A 22,621-nucleotide genomic window follows, 5' to 3' on the forward strand; every position below is an offset into this window, starting at 1 on the left:
CGAGGAAATTACAACTTCCTCTTTTAAGGCCTTAGGTGTGACTCGGCCTAGGATTGACCCTGGATCTACCGCTCCCAAAGCGCCGGATGATATGATCCTTGTTAGTGGTTAAAGCGCTTTCTCTGGGAGACTCCCAGATACTTGACCAAGGAGTTCTCATGTTCGAATTCAGCTCTCTCTGTTTCTGATGCGGCTTTCTGTCAAGTGGTTTATCAGGTGTCTATGGGTGGGTGGTTTGTTCTGTGCATTGAAGTATGGATATATAAGTGAAAGCTTATTGAGCACAGTGTTAATCACAAATAAAGTAAATAAATAAAATCCTTGTTATCCTTACAGGTAATATAAGTCAAAATTGAGCTTAGCATTAATCCTCAATAAAATAAATAAATAGCACCCTTGATATTCATTCAGAGGCCAGTTGATCGAAAGTGAATTAAAGTTAAGCCAGGCTTAAATTTAATACCAGCTTCATCCTAATATAAATTAAATGACACTTTAGTGTGGACTAAAGTTTATACCGGGCTTAAGTCTGAAAACACTTGTGAACAACTGGGATACATGATGTAGATTCCAGGTAAGTCGATATGTTAGAAACAGGCCAGTCGTAACGTATTATACACAATGGCTATGTATTTATTTGGCATTAAACACTTGTCATAACAATTGTACATGTATACACAACATCAGCCAGGCTTATGGTGGAAGAAAACTGTAGTGCTTTGTGATATCTCACAAACCTTAATCCGGAGCCAAATAAGCGAGAGTTTAATTCGAACATGTGACCCAGGGGTCTCCAGGCTTTAACTTGAACAAGCGAATGCTTCAGACCAATGATCAGGCGGGAGTGCATGTATTTCATATAGTCCTCCGACATGTTGTTAGGTGGCAGAGATTGCTTTTCCGGGTTCTGCACGCTCCATGAACAAAAACAATGTCGTTTGAGAATAAAGGCAATGTATATATATATATATATATATATATATATATATATATATATATATATATATATATATATATATATATAGGTTTCGTCTTTGAACTATCACCGGCCCGGATAGCACAGTTATTAGAGCGTCAAGTCACACCTAAGACTTTAAAAGAGGAAGTTGTGACTTCCTCGCTTGGCGTTCGGCATGGAAGGGATAGTGCAACGACTGGTTGACCCGTATCAGTATTATGGCTCGGGCGGCGAGCCTTACTTGCCTTCGGTAAGTTGTGTCAGTGAAGCAGCACTAGATAAAAGAGCGGTGGAAATCCGTCCTGTGGTACATTACATACACCCTAAGTATTCCTTCGTCGTCATATGACTGAAAAATTGTTGAGCACGACGTTAAACCCCAGTCACTCACTCACTCTTTGAACTATAAGTGTAACAATATTCTCTGGTAATCTTATACAATGTTATAATGATGAAATTCTGTTATATTAGTCCCAGAATGGGTCAAGCAATGGTTTGCGGTCTGGTGAAATATTTGGTTTTGAGCTTTTACTCATGTTTATGTCTCTTATGGCCGTTGAGCATACAGGACATGATTCGAAATTTTTGTAACTTTTGATGAAACATCGTTGACTACATTTTGTGAACTTTTGATTAAGTTGAAACATTTGCAACGGATACATAACAGGCTAATCAGTCAGTTGATTTATGAATTTCATGGAATTGTGCCCGTTGCATTTTCCCGTTAATAGACATCATTGTCATTTAAATACATAGGGAAGAAGGCAAAGCCTAAATCCTTCATTTATGTGGTGTCTAAAGTTATCTGTTATTTGATGGAAATTTACCATGTCAGCTATACAAGCGTTTCAGCAGCATGAAGAGCTGATGTCTGTAGGTGTGGTAAGAGTGAAATGGTCGTACAGTATTTGCATGTATGAGGTGCAGGTCGTTAACCATGCTGGTACAGCCCTACTATACAAATGGGGGTTCTTAGGATGTGTCCAGTAAAATTGTGAAGGGAGGTAACTCTCAAATCAAAGGAGACAAAAACAGTGGTAACTTCCCTTCCTCTACCCTGGCATATCCCAGGCTGTGATGGCAGTAACGCGTGCATAGATCTCTCGTATAAATTTTCCCTTTGTCTCTACCCATTATGCATCCCATAACTTGAATATCTGAAAGCATTGCTAACGTAAAGAGAAAGGACTGAAAACAATTTATTATTTGAGGATTGTTGTACAGAGTATTCAAGAATATTTGAATTGCAGGGCAGCACTTACCTGTATTTATCGTTGTGAGAATGTGTGCAGACCTTACACGAAACTGCCGCGCATCGTCATAGATCATACAAACCCATGGCACAAGGTTTTAAGCAAGCAAGCGCGAGCTGGATTCAATCATGTTGGTATAGGACTCGACCAGGGTTTTGGACGAAGGCAGCCTACCCATTCCAATCAACAAAAGTCCTATATTCCTGATCAAACAAAAGTAAGATGTGTCATAAATTTGACATTTAAGCTCTCAGTATAGTAAAAACAGGTACGCTTTCACTGTGTAAATGCTGTAAATCTTCAACTTTTTCAACCACTAAAGCACTTTTTTACCTGAAATTTATGCATACAATTATTGACGATAAAATGCTTTGTGTGTGTCACCTAAGATGCAAGATTCATAAAACTGTGCAAATTATTTCTCTACAACCCATAATTCCTTCAGAATGTTTCTAAGCGTTGGTTGCAGGGGCGGTTGAAAAGGTTGCAGATTAAGGGTAAATCAGGTTGCAATTACAGAGCAGGCTAAAATGCACACAGTGTGACAGCCGGGATACGTCATAAAATGGCCCCGGGTTATTAACTGCCATGAAAACGTGCTCATTCTTAAAACAATCATACAGATGGAAATGGATAAAATAAAGAAAGTTCTATACGCCTTCTATAACAAGTTAAAAGTTAAATAAATACAAAATGTTTTGTGGTTGAGTTTGATTTATCATAGCATTCCACGAATTTATAATTAGGCATATGGGCCTGCGTATGCTGAAAACTTTGGCCACTCGTACATTGCCTATACATAAATGAAAATAAGCACGAAAATCTGTGGATTGAAGACATCCTTTAAAGGCTAAACCTCTAGAAAATCGAGCTAATCTGGGTTACAAAAAGCACATGTCCAGCGTTAAATGCCTATGCTTTTATCATTTATGATTATAGCTATTTTTTGAAAGAACCAAAGCCATGAATTATATTCCTGACATTTATAAGGAATTTTTATCTAGGAAACATCACGTCATTTCCCATAGCAGATTGGTACAAGGGTTTTTATGGCAACGTTTAATAAAGCAAATTGCACTGAGCAAATTCCCGTGTCTCACAAATGCCGTCCTCAAGAAAGCGTCTGTAGTTGATGCTATTAAGGGGTATTATCAGAGGTACAGTTGTCGTTATTATTGATGTATCCAATCCATTGCGTGTTAGTCGAGTCTGTGTTTAAACACAGGCTGTTATAGTCTAGCTGGACCAACCTAGACTGTTATCGTGATAGCTGGACGATATAATCCCCTTTATGGAGCTGAGACGAGAAACAGGTCCGTTTTCTTGGCGCCCAAAAGCTGGCCTTCTTTAACACGACAGTCGCTGACCCAAACACGCGAGGCGTTAAAGTCAGACTGAGTCTAATTTGGCCTAATGGATGCCACAAGCTGGATACCCGGAGGTTACGTATGGTTAATGCTATAGCAGGAACTTGTCAAAGAAATCAAGATTAAGGCATGAATTTCTCCTGCTCTTTCTCAATTAGATGGTATTTCCCTCCTGATGGAATCACCAAACTCTCCGCGATAAGCCACCGAGGAGATTTTTGCTCTCGGCTTCTTTTTTTCCCCTCTATCAGTCCTGGAGAAAAGAGCGCTAATTCACTTAACACTCCATGTTTCAACGAATTTCGTTTGCTTTATCGCGTTTAATTGTGAAACAAGAGTGGCGAGGGTGGCACATCGGTTGCTGTGTGACATACCTGTACTTAGATTAACTTTCTCTCTGTGTATTCACTGGAATATCCAGTATTCATCACCCAAGAAGATATCGTTTTATCGTGTTAACTGTGTCGGTGTCACAGATCGAATCTGGTCGCTACGAATAAGTTCAGTTACCGGTACACACAAACATGATTGACCAAGGTGAAATGTTTTGTTTTGGGGTATTGTTTTAATAGCACCCGTTTCAGTGAACGAGATGAATGTACGTGTATTTGGACTTCATGGCATAACTGTGGTGTTTTCCACATCCACAGTGCCTTCCGCATTATAAAAAGAGAAGTAGGCCTATCACAACGCACCAGTTTTACCAAATCCAACATGTGCCTGTTGTAGCGTGTTGTCTTTTGGACTGTCATTGTCATTTGATCAGTGATGCCTACTGGACAATCATGTTGACCTTTACCATTGCTATGTAGGTATACCGGACTAGAATACAACGGGCCGATCAAATTGCGTGCAATGAGCTTTAAATTCGGTCACCCAGCGAAAGCAATAAAACAAACTCTTAGTGAAAATAAACGAATCGACCCCTATCCTTTCCTTTGAAATGAGTTCCTGATATTTCTTCTGTAATGAGTAAATATTTCTGGATTTTTTATTGAAGTACAAACGTTCCGTTTTTTCTGTTTCCGGTTCACTCAACCTTGTATTTTTATGTTTAAATGCCACTGTTATTTCATGTATATCACCATCAGTTTTCTTTTACTGAGGGTCTATGTGAAGAAAGGATCTTATTATTTTGCAACACCTACAAAATGGAGATTTATTTATAGTGAAAAAGCGATCAAGCAACGAGGTATATGTACGAGAGCTGAAGTAGTCGCTTCAAGTTAGTCATACATGTATTTTGACGGGTCAGCTGCTTTTTACATAGTGAATGAATGAATAATTGTGGCATAACGCCACATCGTCATTATTGGGCCATATTGCGGTGATCTGACATAGTAAGGTACCTATTAATGGATAATGTGGTCGTGAGCACGGGAGTGAATAAAGTATGTGTTGGAGTTGGAATTGATGGGAATCGATGGGTACTGTCACTTTTCAAAATGAAATGCAGTTTTCCCCTGTATGTATTGAAGCAAATTTAATCACTGAAAATATCACATTATCATCATAAATAGAACATGCAGCAACAGGTATTGGTAGCCTTTGTTGTGTATATCAATTTCAGTGAGTCAGATCTATTTCTGCTCCATGGCTCACATCAGAGGCGGATTCCTCAAAGCCACCTCTGACATAAGTTTAAACCTCTTTTCAATGCTTAATTAGCTCAGGGAGCGGGAATTTGAACACTTTTGTATTCAGCTAATACTGATGAGGCGGACAAAAATAAAGCCAAGAAGTATGGTTTATGATCATATTCCATTTTGGCTTACGTCAGAAATGGCTTCGTGGAATCGACCCCAGATTCATAACAGCTTTCTGACTAGAAAGCATATATACATTTTGACGACTGAAACATTAATTTTATATAATGAAACAGATGTGGCAATGAACCTGGAACGCAAGCTTATATCATGAAGAGCACGTATACGTCATGGGTCAAACTAAAATGTTAAATTCGTATCCATTTGTCGTTTTTATTTTTATTTATTTATTTTTTTTGATTGGTGCTTTACGCCGTACTCAAGAATATTTCACTTATACGACGGCGGCCAGCATTATGGTGGGCGGAAACCGGGCACAGCCCGGGGGAAACCCACGACCATCCGCAGGTTGCTGTCACACCTTCCCACATACGGCCAGAGAGGAATCCAGCATGAGCTGGACTTGAACTCACATCGACCGCATTGGTGAGAGACTCCTGGGTCATTACGCTGTGCTAGCGCGCTAACCAACTGAGCCACGGAGGCCCCTGTCGTTTTTAATAACCAGCGCAATTGTGTGTGGCAGAAATCTAGAAAGTTACAACCAACTCAAATCTCTTCATAAATGTAAAATGTAGGCCTGCACTGCACATCGCTGGCTTATTCATTTATGGCGTCTCTTCCCAGGAGACCCCAAGCATAGTCCAGTCATTTCTTCTACAGCGCTGCCCCACCTGGTCCTCCTACATAACTCACCGTCGTACGAAGAAAATAATCTTTGAGTGCTTCGGAACACAGCAGTGGAATAATTATAAACAAATAAATATATCCCGCTGTATTTTCCCAGCTTTGTCCACACTGCCATGCTACGAAGGAAATATTCCTGGAGCTTGGTATAAAAGAACCACACAAATAAATTAAGAAAGAAAGAAATACACTCCTGATTATTTCCAGAAGTTACCTGCACCTGTACGTATGGAGAATGTTTACATTTACTGTGTATTAAACGTGTTTGGTTATGTTCTGTTATTCTGTTGTATTTACTTCAATGAGCCGTGTTAGTGTAAAACCCTAGAGCAAAATAATAATATGCATGTTTTCTTTAAAATTTGAATCACATTTTTTTTTCTCATTGATATATTCAGATCTGGTAAACCTGTGGTAATTCCATCATGTAAGCACATGAAGCTCTATTTTATGCCGAGATGTCAGTAATATTTGGACTGTTTTATCTATGTACAGGCTACCTTGTAAAAGGTCACGCCGAAGACTTGGAAGGAAAACGGTTAAATCCCAAGTAAAACGTCCAGATAGGAAGAAACTGCCTTATGACGTTGATTAAGAAATATGAACTGTAAGCAAATCTCGTGTTCTCATAGCTCAGGCCTTGCCGAGTTGTAGCTAACCTGTAATTACCATCATCAGAATATGGGAAAAGGTAATCGATACCGAGCTCAGGTGTGCGCAAAAAAGATTTTCCAATAAACACAACGGTTGCCTTAACATTTTTAGGGTATACGATCCATTGCTCCTGGCAGTTTTCTAGCACTGGCATATCGGTTATGACGGACTGCGGACTTATTACAAAATTATAACCAGATGATATTACCGCCTGGCCCGCAGTATTGTGATCTCGTGTTACAGATCGAGTGGCTAGAATTAACCGTCTGAAATTTAATCACTCTGAGCTTGTCTCTCTCTGTGATTCAACACAGCGATGATTTCAACTCGAAAGATACCCCAAGTGATTTGATACATTTTCCAGTGGGCCTGTTGTCGAAAACGGAAATAAAAGAAGAACATAGCGTGAAATTGCTGGAAGAAGAGCTACGAAATGTAACCTCGTACCCTTGCTAAGTGTTTGAGCTGTAGGTAAAGAAATAAAAACGTTTGCTCCCCTGTTCTCACATTGTTCGTATTTTGAGTCTTGGGCATAAAAAGCGGTCATCGACGCCCGCGAGGATTCGTAACTTTCACTTATGTTGTGTGCTTATCCCTACTTTACATGTGGGAAAGGTCACCAACAACTTGCCAAATGTCGGTGGTTTCCCACGGGCACCAGGGTTTCCCCAACCTAAATATGGCCTAACTTGTGGAACAAAATGCGCAAGCCTTGTGATTTACTGGTCTGGATATGGTCCTGTTACGACAGGTAATCTATGACGTGTGACTGTTTTCAACTTCGTGGGTACCAGGAGGCTTAATTAAGGTTCTCTGTTTATAACATAAATAAATTCTGTGTATAACGTAAATAAATTCGTTTTTTCAATAGAACATCTTAAAGACATTGCAAAACTTAGGGTTCAAATCTGTGGCAAATCTGAAATGTACTAAGGGCCTCGCTGGGCGAGATGGTTAAACCACCAGGCCATTGACAAATGAGCCGCATGTTCGAATCCACCTCCGGCTGATTTGCTGCGGTTTCAAGTCAGGGAGTTATATAATCCGCTATAAACTTGAACATTCCTTGAGTATGTTGTTAAACATAAATCAAATATATAAATAAAAGTAAAGTTAGCTTTCTATTTTATTTATTTGATTGGTGTTTTACGCCGTACTCAAAAAAATTTCACTTGTACAAAGGCGGCCAGCATTATGGTGGGTGGAAACCGGGCACAGCTAGGGGGAAACCCACGACCATCCGCAGGTTGCTGCCAGACCTTCCCACATACGGCCGAAGAGCAAGCCAGCATGAGCTGGACTTGAACTCACAGCGACCGCATTGGTGAGAAGCTCCTGGGTATTACGCTGCGCTGAACTCACAGCGACCGCATTGGTGAGAGGCTCCTGGGTATTACGCTGCGCTAGCGCGCTAACCAACTGACCCACGGAGGCCCGAGTTAGCTTTTTAATTCGCTTTGTAAGGGTGCTCATTTTATGTGGTTTGTCACCTCTGACTCAAGACGACACACTCAAGAATTGCTCAGTACGTTTATAGCCGATTGTATACCTTCCTAACTCGAAACCATAGCGATACAGCGAGAGCTGGATTCGAAAACACATCCTCACTGGTCAATAACTAGCAATTTCATCGTGTAAGAGGTTTAACGATCTCAACCTTCGAGGCCGCTAGTATATTTCAAATTTGCCACAGATTTGAACACTAACTTTTATAACATCAGTAAGATGTTTTATGGAGAAAACGAACTTATTTATGTTATGTCGGTACGCCGAGAACCTTAATTAATCCTCCAGGTATCCACGAAGCCGCAAATAGTCATACGTCATAGACACTGCCGTAACAGGAACATATCCAGACCAGTAAATCACAAGGCTTGCGCATTTTGTTTCATATTTAGGCAAAAAAAAAGACTCATTATAATATAAGGGAGAGAGGCTTGGTCTAGTGGTTAAAGGCGCTTTCCTTTCTATCGCGTACATGGGAAGGTCTGCGACAACCTGTGGATGGTCTTTGGTTTCGCCGGGCTCTGCCAGGTTTCCTCCCACCATTATGCTGGCTGCCGTAGCACAAGGGAAATATTCTGGAGTTAGCGTAGAACACCAATCAAATAAATAAAATAAATCCTTACTATCGTTGGTCCACACGAGGTGCGGGTTCAAAGCAAGCCCTGGACAAGCATTTTTTAGAGAACCCCTACCGGTCTACCGACGACGCAGCTCCCACCGGCCTACCCACGACGCAGCCCCCACTGGTCTGAAGACGACACAGCCCTCACCGTCCTACCAACGAATTTCCAACAGGTCTATCAGTTCGTTATTTGGAAACGTTGCAATCTTTAGCCAAGGAAAGCAACGTTTCCACTCCTATGGAATGTCTAGCTAGAGGGAACGGGTACGGTAAGGCGGAGAATCGGACCCAGAGAGGTACGATAAGAAAAAGCAAATTTCAAAATCCTATTACAGTTCTGTAAATTTCCGAATCAGAAGTATAAAACTTGGTCGAAGCACACATAAAAGTTATACGGCTATAAGAGAGATGGTTGCTTAGTAATAACCCACCAAATATGCACTCTCCATCAAAAACGCCAATTTTCCGTTCAAACGAGGAAATGTGTCTTTAATTTACAATATAAAGATAATATTTTTGCTGAATCTTTGATGTGTGTATTTCTACGTGCTGTCAAAGTTTCGTTCTGGTTAATGTATGTCTTCATATGTAAAAAATAAACTTTATAATGTGATCAGATTCGTCATATTTTTGCAAGTTTAAAATTCGTTTTTCGGCCATAAACGGTCAGGCATCCTTAATTGTACAGTGAACTAACGAAGTCACTATGGATCGCTGGGTGCATTTCGGAAAAGAGTTTGAATCTTGGTTGATCTGTTTTTGTTTTTTTTTCTTTTTTGTTTTTGTTTTTCTCTCTCTTTTTTTTTTTTTTTTTTGGTAACATACTTTTTGTGTGAGATAAGATATAGGCTGCTATGCATTAAATAAGTGTTATTTTGGATTTATTTATTTATTTGATTGGTGTTTTACTCAAAAACATTTCACTTATACGACGGCGACCAGCATTATGTTGGGTGGAAACCGGGCAGCGCCCGGGGGAAACCCACGACCATGAGCAGGTTGCTGGCAAACCTTCCCACGTACGGGTGTTATTATACATTAGAACGGATACTTGTTAAGTTACGGTATTGCATAACGTGTGTCAGCTGAAGCGATGTCATACGTGAATCCTTGGTGAGACCACATGTGGTCTTCTAGCTATCATTAACGTTATACGTAGCGGTAGTATAAGGCTGAACCTTTGTTATATATGTATTTAACTGATTGGTACATAACTACGTGTTCATAAATGTTGCAGAAAGTTTGTGGTGCAGTGATTTTCTCCAGTCTACAGTATCCGATACAAAAAAAAGATATTTCAGTGCGACTAGAGCAGTCTACCATTTTTAGATTTTATGACCTATACTTTGCTTCAGTGTATGTTTGGAGCTTTATAAAACGCATGCTTGCCATACAAGAAAAAAGAGTAAAACAAAACTGAAAAAGAAGTAGCCTCACGAGTGTGTCAGAAGCTGTCACTCACAGCTATAGTCGGTTTCGCTCCTTCAGGTGCACACTTTCTTGTACTGTGGCCAATTCCCGCCTTACCATACCAGGTCTTTTGCACAACTTGTAGAGCGTTGGTCATTAGATTTCGGAATTTCAGACCATTTGCGAAGAATAAACTGTAATGAAGATCAGCGCATATTTCTGTCATTTTTCTTAATTCTGCTTAATCCATGGTGCTAGAGAGCGTAACTTGAAACCACTAAACATTTACATGAACAGCTGGAAGAAAACCCTACTGAGGGAAGCTGACACGAGGCAGGATTTCACACCTTTAATACATTATAGTAATCTTTATATACCAGACTATAACTTATGTGCGTTTGTAGTAATGTAACAACTATCGATTTTTGTTTTCAAGAATCACGCAGTGCTATTTCAAACAAATAATAAAAACTTACATCGCAATTAGCATCAGTGAATGCTCTTCCGTGCCTGCATTACTTCCATAGTTGAAAATACTACGTACTTTGGTTGATCCTTCGTGATGGTGATACATGAAGCTTTAGTGCAACAGCGTTAGAGCTTTCAGCCAATGGGATTCCAGCACGATTGTACTCTATATAGGTTACTACATGGGTATACACTTGGTATGTAAGATCATGGACAGTGACTTGGTCTATGATCAGTTTTATGCGGGAAAGTAAATCTGAATTGATTGAAGCTTACATATAATCTATGGATAAGTAGATAGTACATTATACAATTTATGTAGCATTGACATAACCAGGCCTCGAAATATCCAAAATGTTCGTGATCAGAATGCCACAAATTAGTCCAACCAGTTCACCTCAGTACAAGCTCTGTTTTGCTGTTCATATTTGTGACTAAGAGAACCGATGACGCTACTCTGCCTGTGCTCACACTGGCAACATTTGGTGTATTTGAAATGAAGACGAAGAGCGAAACTGTTAGAAAATAAATTTTCCGATTCATCAGAAACGAATAGAACCTTCATTATATAACATTCTTATGATATGTTAGACAAAGGATTGGTGCTTTTTGTACGTAATTTGTACCCTCCAGAGAATTATTGACTGAAATCGTCACACGCCTAACAAATGCTATACAAGACTGGTTACATGTATGTACTCGACCTTTTGATATATATGTTGCTGTCCACGTAAGCATAATTAACAATTTGAAAACAGGAAAACTATGCTTCTTGTCGTGAAGGCGGCACAACAGGAAACCATTTTAGTTTTTTGTACACGCCTTTTTTCTTACAAGTAAATACACGCTATGTGCTTTGGGCGTTTTATTCTTCTGTGAGGACGTTTTAAATTCTTAAGAATCCAAATACGCCCATATTTTTTTTTTAATTTCAGAGCAGTTCTTTTTCAAAAACAGTCGTTTTTTCTCGCAAAGCCTTTGTTCTGGGAGTTGATAAAGTTTGCTGGTAAATCTTCTGTAAAACAAAGCGAACTTTCGTGGTATTTGCCCGTTTTTGGATGTGTTGTATCCTTGTGATGGGAAGGTACAATTAATATCTTTTTTTTTTAGACACAATTGATGTTTTCCTTGTTTCAAATAGTTCCTTCAGATTACTTGTATTTATGGAAGGCGTAAACGAACAATGATGGGCCGCTCCCCTTTTGTATGTATCCGGTACAATTTTACGCTGTTTATTAGGCCATAAATAAGCTAAGATTGTGTAGTGCAAAGATCTTGTAATGGCCATTTTGAGAGTCCTTTATCGGTTGATACGAATGTCGTACTTTCTTCCTGGAACCAATCCAAGAGTACACCACTGGAATCGTATAAACTCAAAACTAAGATGCCTAAAAGATCACTAGAATTATTATTTGTGGCGACACCTGGATGTATATGTACTACACACACATGTCTTAAATCAATAGGCATCAAAGAATTGAATATCAGTATAACTGGCGTTGAAATATTTTATTAGCAAAAATGTCCCATGAAATATACAGGTTAAAGCATGTCATTTAAACGTTGAGGCAAACGCTATAAGTTTCACTGATAAAAACATACACAACATCGCAGTAATTTGTATTTCTTTACATTTTTATAAATGGTGAAGAAATTGTTGGACCATTACGGATATTACATATCCACAGAGTGCGCCAAACGATTTCAAAAATCATATGGGTTTGAAAAGCAAAGTTGAACTTTACACGTCTGTTATTATACCTTGAACTTTAATAATGACCACCTGACACAAACGTAGACTAATATATGGCAATCTTTAATAGTCAGTCTGTTTAAGCAATTAACTATTACTACCTGAAAGTTGTTAGTATTTAAGATTTCTGTCTGAAGTAAAATGCTTTCTAGACAAGCGCCATCCATGAAATCATAGAAACAAACACTAAGACATCAGCCCATCGTTGAAAAAATATAACATACGCACCAACACGATACACGTTTAACGTGGATTCCATTGTTAGGTAGCCATTCAAACATCCCGAATATCTAAATCCGACAGTTCACGGAATATTCAGGAGAGATTAGTCCGCGCTGAAATATAGGTCTTTGTTAATAGCCAACACCTAACACAGACTTAAAGCCAGGCGTCACGAAAAAATGTTTCTTGGATAGGATATATACCTGTAAGCCTCTTAGATTGAATATTTTGAATAGAAAAGCAATAAACAGATATATACAGTGTATAGATGTGTACCATACACAAAGCCTATATATACACAATATGGCGCTCACCATCTTAAAATGAACACACTGAAAATATACACAGTTCAGCTGAATGAAACCATCGAACCAGAAATAACTTGGTATATAGTTTAGGTTTTACATTCAGTTTTACCTATTTACATCGTAGCTGTGCTATATACATTCGGAAACTCGTTAGTCAATACCAAGACAGTTGCCCCTGTTCCAACTGGGACAACATGTATGACAGATCCAGGTCACGTCACAGTTCATGTTCTTCGTAGTCAATGTAGACCTCATAATGGCGGGAATGATTTATATTGGGCTTTCTTTTTCGCTGTTCATGGGTTGTCTTTCCAACATAAAGGCCAACAGTCATGATGTTGTAATATATAGTGTCGATATGGATTTACAGCTTTTTCAGACATCGTATGCACAATTATCTGCCCTTAGTTTGGGGTGCGTTTTCAGACAACGTCGGTAATTGTGGTTTAGATACACAAGCGATCGCATACAGTATATACATGTATATACACCAACATGGCTTCTAATAATCAGTATACGTCCATTCACAGAAGCAGCTGTTCGACTGATGGACAGGAGAGTCACGATCTTTAAGCTTGATCACTGAATGACAATCTTCCTTAGTCTTTATGGCAGCGTGCAGATGAAATCGAGCATTCCATTGGCTTGTTCTTTACTAAAAGAACCACCACCTCCACCACCTTCCCTTCTTCGTGATAACAACACAATGACATAGCCAACCCGCGCATAACGAATAAGGCGATACACACAACGAAGTTGTATAGCATACTGACAATTCAGTCTAATTTTTGCCTGTATAGAGTGACACCCTACAGTGTGAAAAAACATACTAACACCGGTCAGACCAGATCAACTTTTTTCGCCGATGGCTGAAACATAGGATCACGGGCCTGCGTGGTTAGTCCACAATTGTATTTCGTCAAACACTATGAAACATTTTGTCTGTGATTCCCTTGATGGGAAACTTTGAAAGGCAATATATACATACGTCTTGTTCGGGGTTCATTGTTAATCTTATAAGACGCACTTCTGTAACCGACACTCTCTGTACACTTTAAAGTAAAGGAGGGTTTTGGGCACAAGCAGTTTCTATAATGTTTTTCATTGGTTTCAAACCTGGTTCAAGGCAAAACCCTCATGATCTTCGGAATTTTCATTGATATTTTGGCACACTTTATACTGCTGGCCTCGTTCGTTTTTCTGGTGTGTATTAATATGGCCTTCAAATCTGCCTTGACTTGTTATCAAAACACCGCTCATACCATTAATCAGTTTCTTCTTGTTTTACTACAGATATTCCATTTGTCATTTCGTGAGCAAACTCTGGGAACGCAACACAACGCGGTCACAATAACGTCTAGATATTAACAGTATTAGTATCCCGCAGGCAGAACAAGCAGTCTTAGTGCCAGAGTCACTGTTGGTGGACCTTGGTTTTTGTCACCATCACTCTGTCCTGGAGTTCTCTGAGGAGAAATTCTGCCTCGTTGATTCCCGACGGTACGTAATTGCCGTTGTTTCCATTATCATAGGCCGTCAGTTTTGCAGCGAGCACATTAATAACTCTCTGCCGCACTCCACACCGTACAGTTCGCATCACGGCCGGTTTGGGCACAAGGCTTTAAGGACGACGGGAGCCCCAACACAACGGCTAAATGATTCATTTTTCATCTCATATAATAACGCCGTGGATGAACACGGCTGATATCACCCCCATTGGGCATCTCTGGGCACGCCACAGATAGGCGATACATATCCAATAATATCCCGGATAGTGGAAATCACCATCTGGAAAATTCACTGCCAGCTCTCGGCCACATCGCGTTGTCCGGTGCACCCTCCGCCCAAGTCCAACCTTCAGGATGCCAGGGGTAACTCGCTGCTTTGGGGCGGAGGGCGAGGCCGAGGACGACACAGACAAAAGTTTAACGCCTTTGTCAGGAAATCCAACAACTCGAAAATGGTAAGAATACTGGCTCCTAGGTACAACGCCATTGTCCCTCCAACGTCACCTAAAGCAATAGAAAGAATTTGCAATGTTATAAGTCAGCAGTTAAGACAGCTTTTCATTGGCAGATCAGGTGGTTAGCAGACAACAAAGGAGGAAACATTTTTGTAGCTGTCAAACATACCGGGTAAAGCAGGGAATGTTGACAACTGTACAATGCTTCATTTTGACTTATTTTGTTTTAGGGTCACAAAGCAATACTTAATAAAATTTCCAAAATGTCGAATAGTTTACGCCCAAAGAAGTATAATTTGGGATATTTTTAAAGTCACATTTTCAAGTCATTTTCCAATTTTAGCTTTTGAGGTTAAATTTAAAAGTTTAAATCAAAAGTGTAAAATATTCTACCTCCATGACATTTGTACCAGGTATACCCTATCAGCGTTATGAGCTTATATTTTTGTAATAAATTCACCTGCATTCACCTAACGTCGCAGTTCTAATAAAGTAACACTACCGACAAAAAAAAAACAATCCCTTATACCTCTGAATCACTAAAACAATGATTTTGAGTGTAATTTATTTGTATGGAAGTCAGATAAGAGCATAAAATAAAGGTGTAATCCGGCATTTTCAGTTTTCTGTAAAATAAAGCAATCTATGTGAAATAAAATTTTCATGAAAGTACTAATTAAAGCTTAGTCCCATAATCAGAGAACTATGACTTGAACAATGGTAACAGCATATGTTAGCTGATGTCCAGTTTTCAAAATTTTAGGGCGAACGTGGAGAAATTAGATAATTCAACTTAATCGTAACACAATAATAATATATACTGAAAAGCGTCAACAATGTCATTTATTTTACGTCTCTCCAGCACTTTTCTAAAAGCTTTTTGATTAGTGCCTCTATTAAGTCTGGGCAATTATACTTAAGTGCGGCTATTACATTGATTTCGGCTCAGAAAAATACATTTGCTAATTTAATATGGAAAGGTTTCCATGATATTTATTGCAAAGGCTTAAAATATCTCGAAACGCCCATGATGAACTGAAACAACCTTGCGAAAACTTGCAGCACAACAAAAGAAGTTATGTCTTAGCCTGTTGAAGCCGAAGTAGGGCTTGCTCATTTTATTAACACGTGTAAATTATTAATTGAGCTTTCGGAAAGCTCTCTGTGAGTCCAAAGTTAGAACACATAACACCAGTCAAAAATGATGGAAAGCTTTCCTATGATAGATGAGCCCCTCTTGTTATTTTTAATAAATAATCGCAAGTTTCCCCATGAGTCCAAACCAGAGAAAAAGTGGATTTTTTCGAACGCGTTTTTAAAGGTACCGCTTTTTCTATTTCCATGGGTACACAAAAGGAAGATCAGATGTCAGTGGAAATATTAAGTGACACTGCAGAGATTTTTCCTTTTCCTTAAAACGAACAACCAAGATCAAAATACTAAGACTGAATAGAAGATGCATGTACCATTATTTATTTATTCTATTAGTATTTTACACTAGTGTCGAGAAAATTCTATCCTCCCGAAAATAAGAATATTTTATGGAGACTTTGTAATAATAATAATAATAATAATGTTGATGTAATACTTAATAGAGCAACCGTTACAAGCCCGATGGACTCAGATTATCTGTTATAGTATTTTACCATCGCAAAAATGCGGATGTGTCTATGATTTAAACCTTATTTTTTGAAATAATAATAATGATGTCCAGGTTTCACCCCGTAAAAGTAAAAGGCTTCAGGACCTTTCGACCAACATCAATCATGTGGTAAAAGATCCCAGCAGGTGGGTAAAAAGTGACGCCTGTTAGATTTACGTGGTGATCCCTCGACATCATTATTATTATTATTGAGTCCACCTACGACTGTGAGTCTTAAGCAGAATGTAATTATTCTTACTCTTGTCATAACTATTCTTTAATATTTTGTAACGACAGTGATGTGAAAGATGAGAGAAGGCCTCTGGTCCCGTTTAAGAGATAGGGGCCCGTCTGTGTCATAATTTATAAATAAGGTGACTGGAAAGTAGCCCACAGTTTCAATTTTCATCTTTGACGTTTTATTCACGGGTGGAAAATTAATTTTATATGTTGTCATTTCTGGCCAAACGCAAAACATGAAGGTCAGAATAACAGCCTAATGTATTTTCAGAGAGGATTTCTAACTTGGTTTCTGTAAAATGGAGTTCAGTTAAATTTTGTGTTTTCTTTGCCTTTAAAATCAAAAATCTTAACACCTAACTTAGTTGCAGTGGTATTACTTTTAATTCATTTTCGCTTTCCAAAGAAGACTTATGGGTGTTCAAGTACAATGGTTGTGTTTCCTGAACGTTTCGCGAACAGATGATAAAGATATATAGCTTATATTGGATACAATTTATTCATTTATTTATTTTTAATGGTGTTTTACGCCGTACTCAAGAATATTTCACTTATACGACGGTGGTCAGCATTATGGTGGGAGAAAACCGGGCAAAGCCCGGAAAAAACTTACGACCATCCTCAAGTTGCTGACAAACCTTTCCGTGTGTACAACCGGAGAGGAAGCCAGCATGTGCAACCGTATTAATGAGTCTCCTAGGTTATTGCGCATCGCTGGCCATCTCGGTCACGTATTGGATACGAGCGTCATGTAATTTTTCTCATAAATGTATATATAACAACCATAATTAGCTATATATTGTATATACCATTGCAAGGCTTTTTACACTTAAAGCAATGTAGAAATTTTCTGCTTAATAGATTCAAATTTATAGCATGTGTCTGTTATTCCCTCAACCAGTTTGATCCTAAATTGATGGTTCTGTTCAGTGTTTTGTCAAACAGTATTATACATATACCAGAGTGTTATACACTTACAAGCCAAGTCTATGAGTCCGTATGGTGAATGTTGGGACATTAGAGTTTCCGACAGATCCTGGTAATATACTTCTAGCTGCAAAAAATTATTTCTGCAAACAGAAAAAAAAAACGTTTAGCCAAAAAATATGGGACAAGAAGAGTTGCTTACAAAATCTTCAATATACATTTTACCTATGATTTAATCCGCCTGAATGAGCTGACTGCAAAAGTCACCAAATATATATATTTTAGCTGAGATTTAATCTGTTGACGTCTGGTGGTTATAAAATCCCCTAAGTATTCATTTATTTACGCCATAGTCAAGAATGTTTCACTTATACCACGGCGGCCAGCATTATGATGAGAGGAAACCAGAGAGGAGGCCAACATTATGATGAGAGGAAAACAGAGAGGAGGCCAGCATGAGCTGGGTTTGGGCTCACAGCGAACGCATATTGGCTCCATGTATAAACAAAGAGTCATAAAATTGAGGATCTAAAACAGCATGATTTCAAATCAGTTAAATGCGCTTGTCTTGTGAAAAAATCAGTTTAATATTATACTTCATATAATTTATGTAAATTACAGAATTTAAACTTTTAAACTGAAACGAAACGAGTTATATCCCGGGTTAAATCCTATTTTCCGAAACGTTTTGTGAATACACTCCTGTCCTGTGCTAATAATGCAAACTATTCAGTACTAATTAGTACAAAAAACTTCAAGCAAAGATTACCAATGCAGAACTGATAATTTGGGTGTTTGTAACTAATTAAAGCTCGAAGTTTGCCATTCTGCTCAAATAATTTTAACAACGAAAAGAGATTATAAAACATTTTTGCGATAATTAAGATTTAAATGCGCGAAAATTCCACATTCCTTTAAACACAAAAAGGCGTAAAATATTTTTTTCCACGATAATCGATTGCAATTACAGGGCCATACACAAAATTTAATTATTCAAATATTTGAATCGCTGAATTAATTAATTGAATCTCATCGAGTACTATGTTCCCTACTGTAGAGTATTGTGTGAATCTAATGTAAGGTTCAGTGGCCGGCCTGTTTACACTAGGTTCAAATCGATGTGCTAAAGCCAACATCTGTGACAGTGAATTTCCATTCTGACTCAAACGACACATGAATAAACACTGGCAGACAAAAACGGATTAAAACGGACGTTTTCGGCTAGGGTCATACAGAAAATGCAAAACCAGAGTTTACACATTTAGGTGTGTTTACTATAGCTAACGCCAGGCGAGGAGGATAGCTCCAAAATATTGAAACATTTCTGTAAACATAGTATATTTTGATAAAAATAGTTAAAACATAGTTTACGCCGATTTAACGCGGGTTTTAGCCACAGGTATATAGCTCCCAGATGGAAAATCATGGTACTGGACTGGAACTGCAGAATTTGACTTCGATCTTGTAATTTATTGTTTCTATATCGATTGCTAATAAATGGCAGCTGGCAACACTTTAGGGGATGTTGTCCGACGAGGGAAAGGTAAAGACTGTGGAAAAACCTCAGCGTCATATTAAAGAATCCTGCCAAGAATAAAGACATTCGGTACACTGGGCGTCGATCAATGGCGGAATTATTCGGCCTCTTAATTAGTCCCTCCCGAAGGCAATCGATACTTGTTAAATACATTGCGAAGAAAATTAGACCCGTCCCATATGGCTGCATTCGCCAGCAGTTCCCTCCAATATGATATCAAATATAATAAAATATTGGGAAGTGTGTTAATAAACTCTCTAGAAAAGAAAGCTCTGGTTAAACTACATAGTAATAGCTGCCGAAGATGCTCTGAGTATCCCTAGTCTTTCAAGCTCCTTTAACCCTACGTTGTGAAAGCGATGAAAACTGCTGTCTCATTTTCTCTCTACTATTTAATTAACTATTGCAGAAAGCTCTCCCCGTGGACAAAGATGCACAATATGATTGTCCATGGCTCAAAGAATCCCTTTATAAACAGCCAATCCCAAGCATATTCTTTTATATCGCCTCGGCAAAGAGATTCGCGGGATATTCGGTATGATTACTCTCCTTAATTAAAAGAACCTATAAAGCCCAGGTTTCCTGGGTCAGAACCATGGATATCAAAACCGTTGTCAGAGGTAGAGGATGTGTTTAAGAGTGGAGCTTTTTTACAGTGTAGGAGTGCAAATCTCCATGTACACACTTCAGTCGAGCGTGTCTCCGTCTTATCCGTGTTGGATAAAATATTTTTTCATTATATTACACCATTTAAAATATTGAAGACAATGCGACTTATATCTAGCAGATATATTTACATTTGTCATATTATTTTGGCCTTTATCTCCGTCATTTCTAAGTGAAAAATTCTTGAGCAGGGCAATCAAAAATTAATTATAATGAAATCCTTTCGAATTCACTTTAATTTAAAAAATCATTTTTTTTTAAATTCTACGGTCTTTTTGTTAATGTTGCAAGTTACTAAACAGCTAAACAATCCATCGACATCTGGCGATATTGTGTTATTTATAATTTCCTCTCAAATGACAGTAAGATTCGAAATTTGATATTTTCACAATACAACATATTTTTGTATTAAAAGACATTTTACATTAAGATAATGAAATGTTTATGTTTTTTTTTTCATTTTTTTTCTTTAGTTTATTACTGTTATTTTCATCCTTTTATCATACAAGATAAATGTATGTGAAAAAAATTATGACAGGAGTATTCACAAATATCATGGTTTATTTATTTATTTATAACATGTTCAAGAGCAGGAGCCCTAACTATGTAGATTAATAAACAAGACTCCAGTTCTGTTATTGTGAAATTATAAATTTGACTTACAGGAAGAAATCGCCGTCCAGCTTATTCATGTCCAGGTATTCCTTTAGTTCGGTCTGATACTGTTTAATCAAAATGAGGTTGTTCGCCAACGTTACACTTAAAAATTCAGCTTCTTTCTGCATGGTTGTTTTGTTCAGCTTATCATTCAGGTCAGACACATTTTTCAGCCCAAAATCTGCGAACCGAGTAGAAATAGGCTGAATTTTCACCATAAGGGACTGAAGGTGGGCCAAAGCATCCTGGGAGGCGCCTTTGATCTTTTCTAATGATTCCTGTTGGATGAAAAATAATAAATTAGTAAAAACATAAATTTACCTAAAATATTATAACGTGTAGAACGAATAAATGAATCATTATATAGGCAAATGAATAAGTATGCCCTGATGCCATAATTTGGCAGTATTATATCCATATTGCGGCTATGAATGACTGTGATCTTATAATCAACAATACTTCAGATATATCGCCTTATGCATATATACCAGTCAAAAGAATACATGATACTTAAGTATGAATAGCTAACGATCACATTCTTTTAACGTGACTGTATGTTAAAAGTAATGACAGCACAGCATTTTGAGTAATTCTAGAGCAGTGATGTTCTTACTTTAAAAGTGACGTTCTTTACTTGATTCTGCTTAAGTCATGGTGCTATGGGCGTGTATACTGCTGCTATTTATGTATTTACATGAACAGTTTGAATAAAACCCTATCTGAGGTAATCTGACAAGAGGTCGTGTTTCACCGGTTACGAGTGACCATTTACCAGCTATCCCACTGTCGTCATTGCTCTGGTTTTACTCTCTATGCTGTACATCTGTAACTACATTATAGACAAATAACCACACCTTCACGTTTTGACCGTAGGCCTAGTATTTGACAGATATCAAACTAATGATTGGGTACGATTTATGCTGTATTCATCTCACGTCTCATTTCAAACTGCAAAGATAAAGCTAGCAACCAAGACCTGAAATGTTCCAAGTAACATACATCATTTCTTTAAGAGATGAAGGTGTGTGACATCAATTCACATACAATGCTCAGTACACGCGGTTGGATTTGTCAAGACCTATTTTCGTATGTGAACAGCGGCATGAAGCTAAGGCTTAATTACAGCTCACATATATAACCATTATATGGCTTTGCTGAAATATGTAAATAAGAACTACGGTTCACACATCGTTGAAATATGTAAATCAGCACTACAGTTCACACATCTTTAAAATATGTAAATCGACTTAATAGGTAACAGGAGCTTTTCGGGTATAAAAATGATTTTACTAAAGGTATTATTATACGTTCGCCTATATTTGAACACTGATGACAAAGATAAACGGGATACATTAGAGCCAAAATGTATTTTAACCGCACTGTAGGAGAAGAATTTCATGCCAGTGCTGATAAAATACATCATATTATATTCCATGAAATATATTACTCTCCCAGGTGATCACAATTGTTTTTCTTTTAATTGAAAACATATTCCACTTCGTTGTAAAGATACAATCACAATATCATCTCCGAACGGTAATAGTGACAATTATCTTGAAATTTATTCTTGGCTCTGGGTTCGTATATCTCACATCTCCCTCCATACACTTTTAATTAAAATTCTCCTGGCATCATCACAATAACTCACGGTATAAAGTGTTTTATTTAAAACACACCTGTTTGCTAAATGACTTGGGTATCTTAATAGTTTTTCGATTTGTCCCTCGCTGCATGCAGTTTACCCCGGGGGTAACTATATATACTAATGTTTAAAGCATTCCAGTAATTTGTTCGGGCAATCGATTCTAAGCTCAACATCTGTTACGCGTAGAAGAGCTATAAAAAAACTCTATGAAGTGGGTCGGGCATTAATACGACTGTAACCTAGCGAAACTAAAGCCATTTTTGAACATCAAAGTGTTGCTACGGTCGTTTTAAACCCTGCTGGCGAATGTACGATAATTTTGAAGACTGTTTTATTCCTGCCAACTCTAAGGTTGTTCCTATACTGATCT

General features: G+C 38.1%; 1 protein-coding gene across 1 annotated transcript; it reads right to left on the bottom strand.

Annotated features, from left to right (window-relative positions):
- Positions 1–12,215: 12,215 nt before the first annotated feature.
- LOC135473768 (acid-sensing ion channel 1B-like) lies at positions 12,216–20,946 on the bottom strand. Its single transcript, XM_064753655.1, has 3 exons — positions 20,613–20,946; positions 17,798–17,889; positions 12,216–14,986 (listed from the first exon to the last, which is right to left on the bottom strand). Exons 1-3 carry the CDS (start codon positions 20,822–20,824, stop codon positions 14,832–14,834), a joined length of 459 nt encoding a protein of 152 aa, XP_064609725.1. The 5' UTR covers positions 20,825–20,946; the 3' UTR covers positions 12,216–14,831.
- Positions 20,947–22,621: the final 1,675 nt, after the last annotated feature.

This window comes from Liolophura sinensis, chromosome 8 (assembly GCF_032854445.1).
Source record: "Liolophura sinensis isolate JHLJ2023 chromosome 8, CUHK_Ljap_v2, whole genome shotgun sequence".
NCBI classification, from domain to species: Eukaryota; Metazoa; Mollusca; class Polyplacophora; order Chitonida; family Chitonidae; genus Liolophura; species Liolophura sinensis.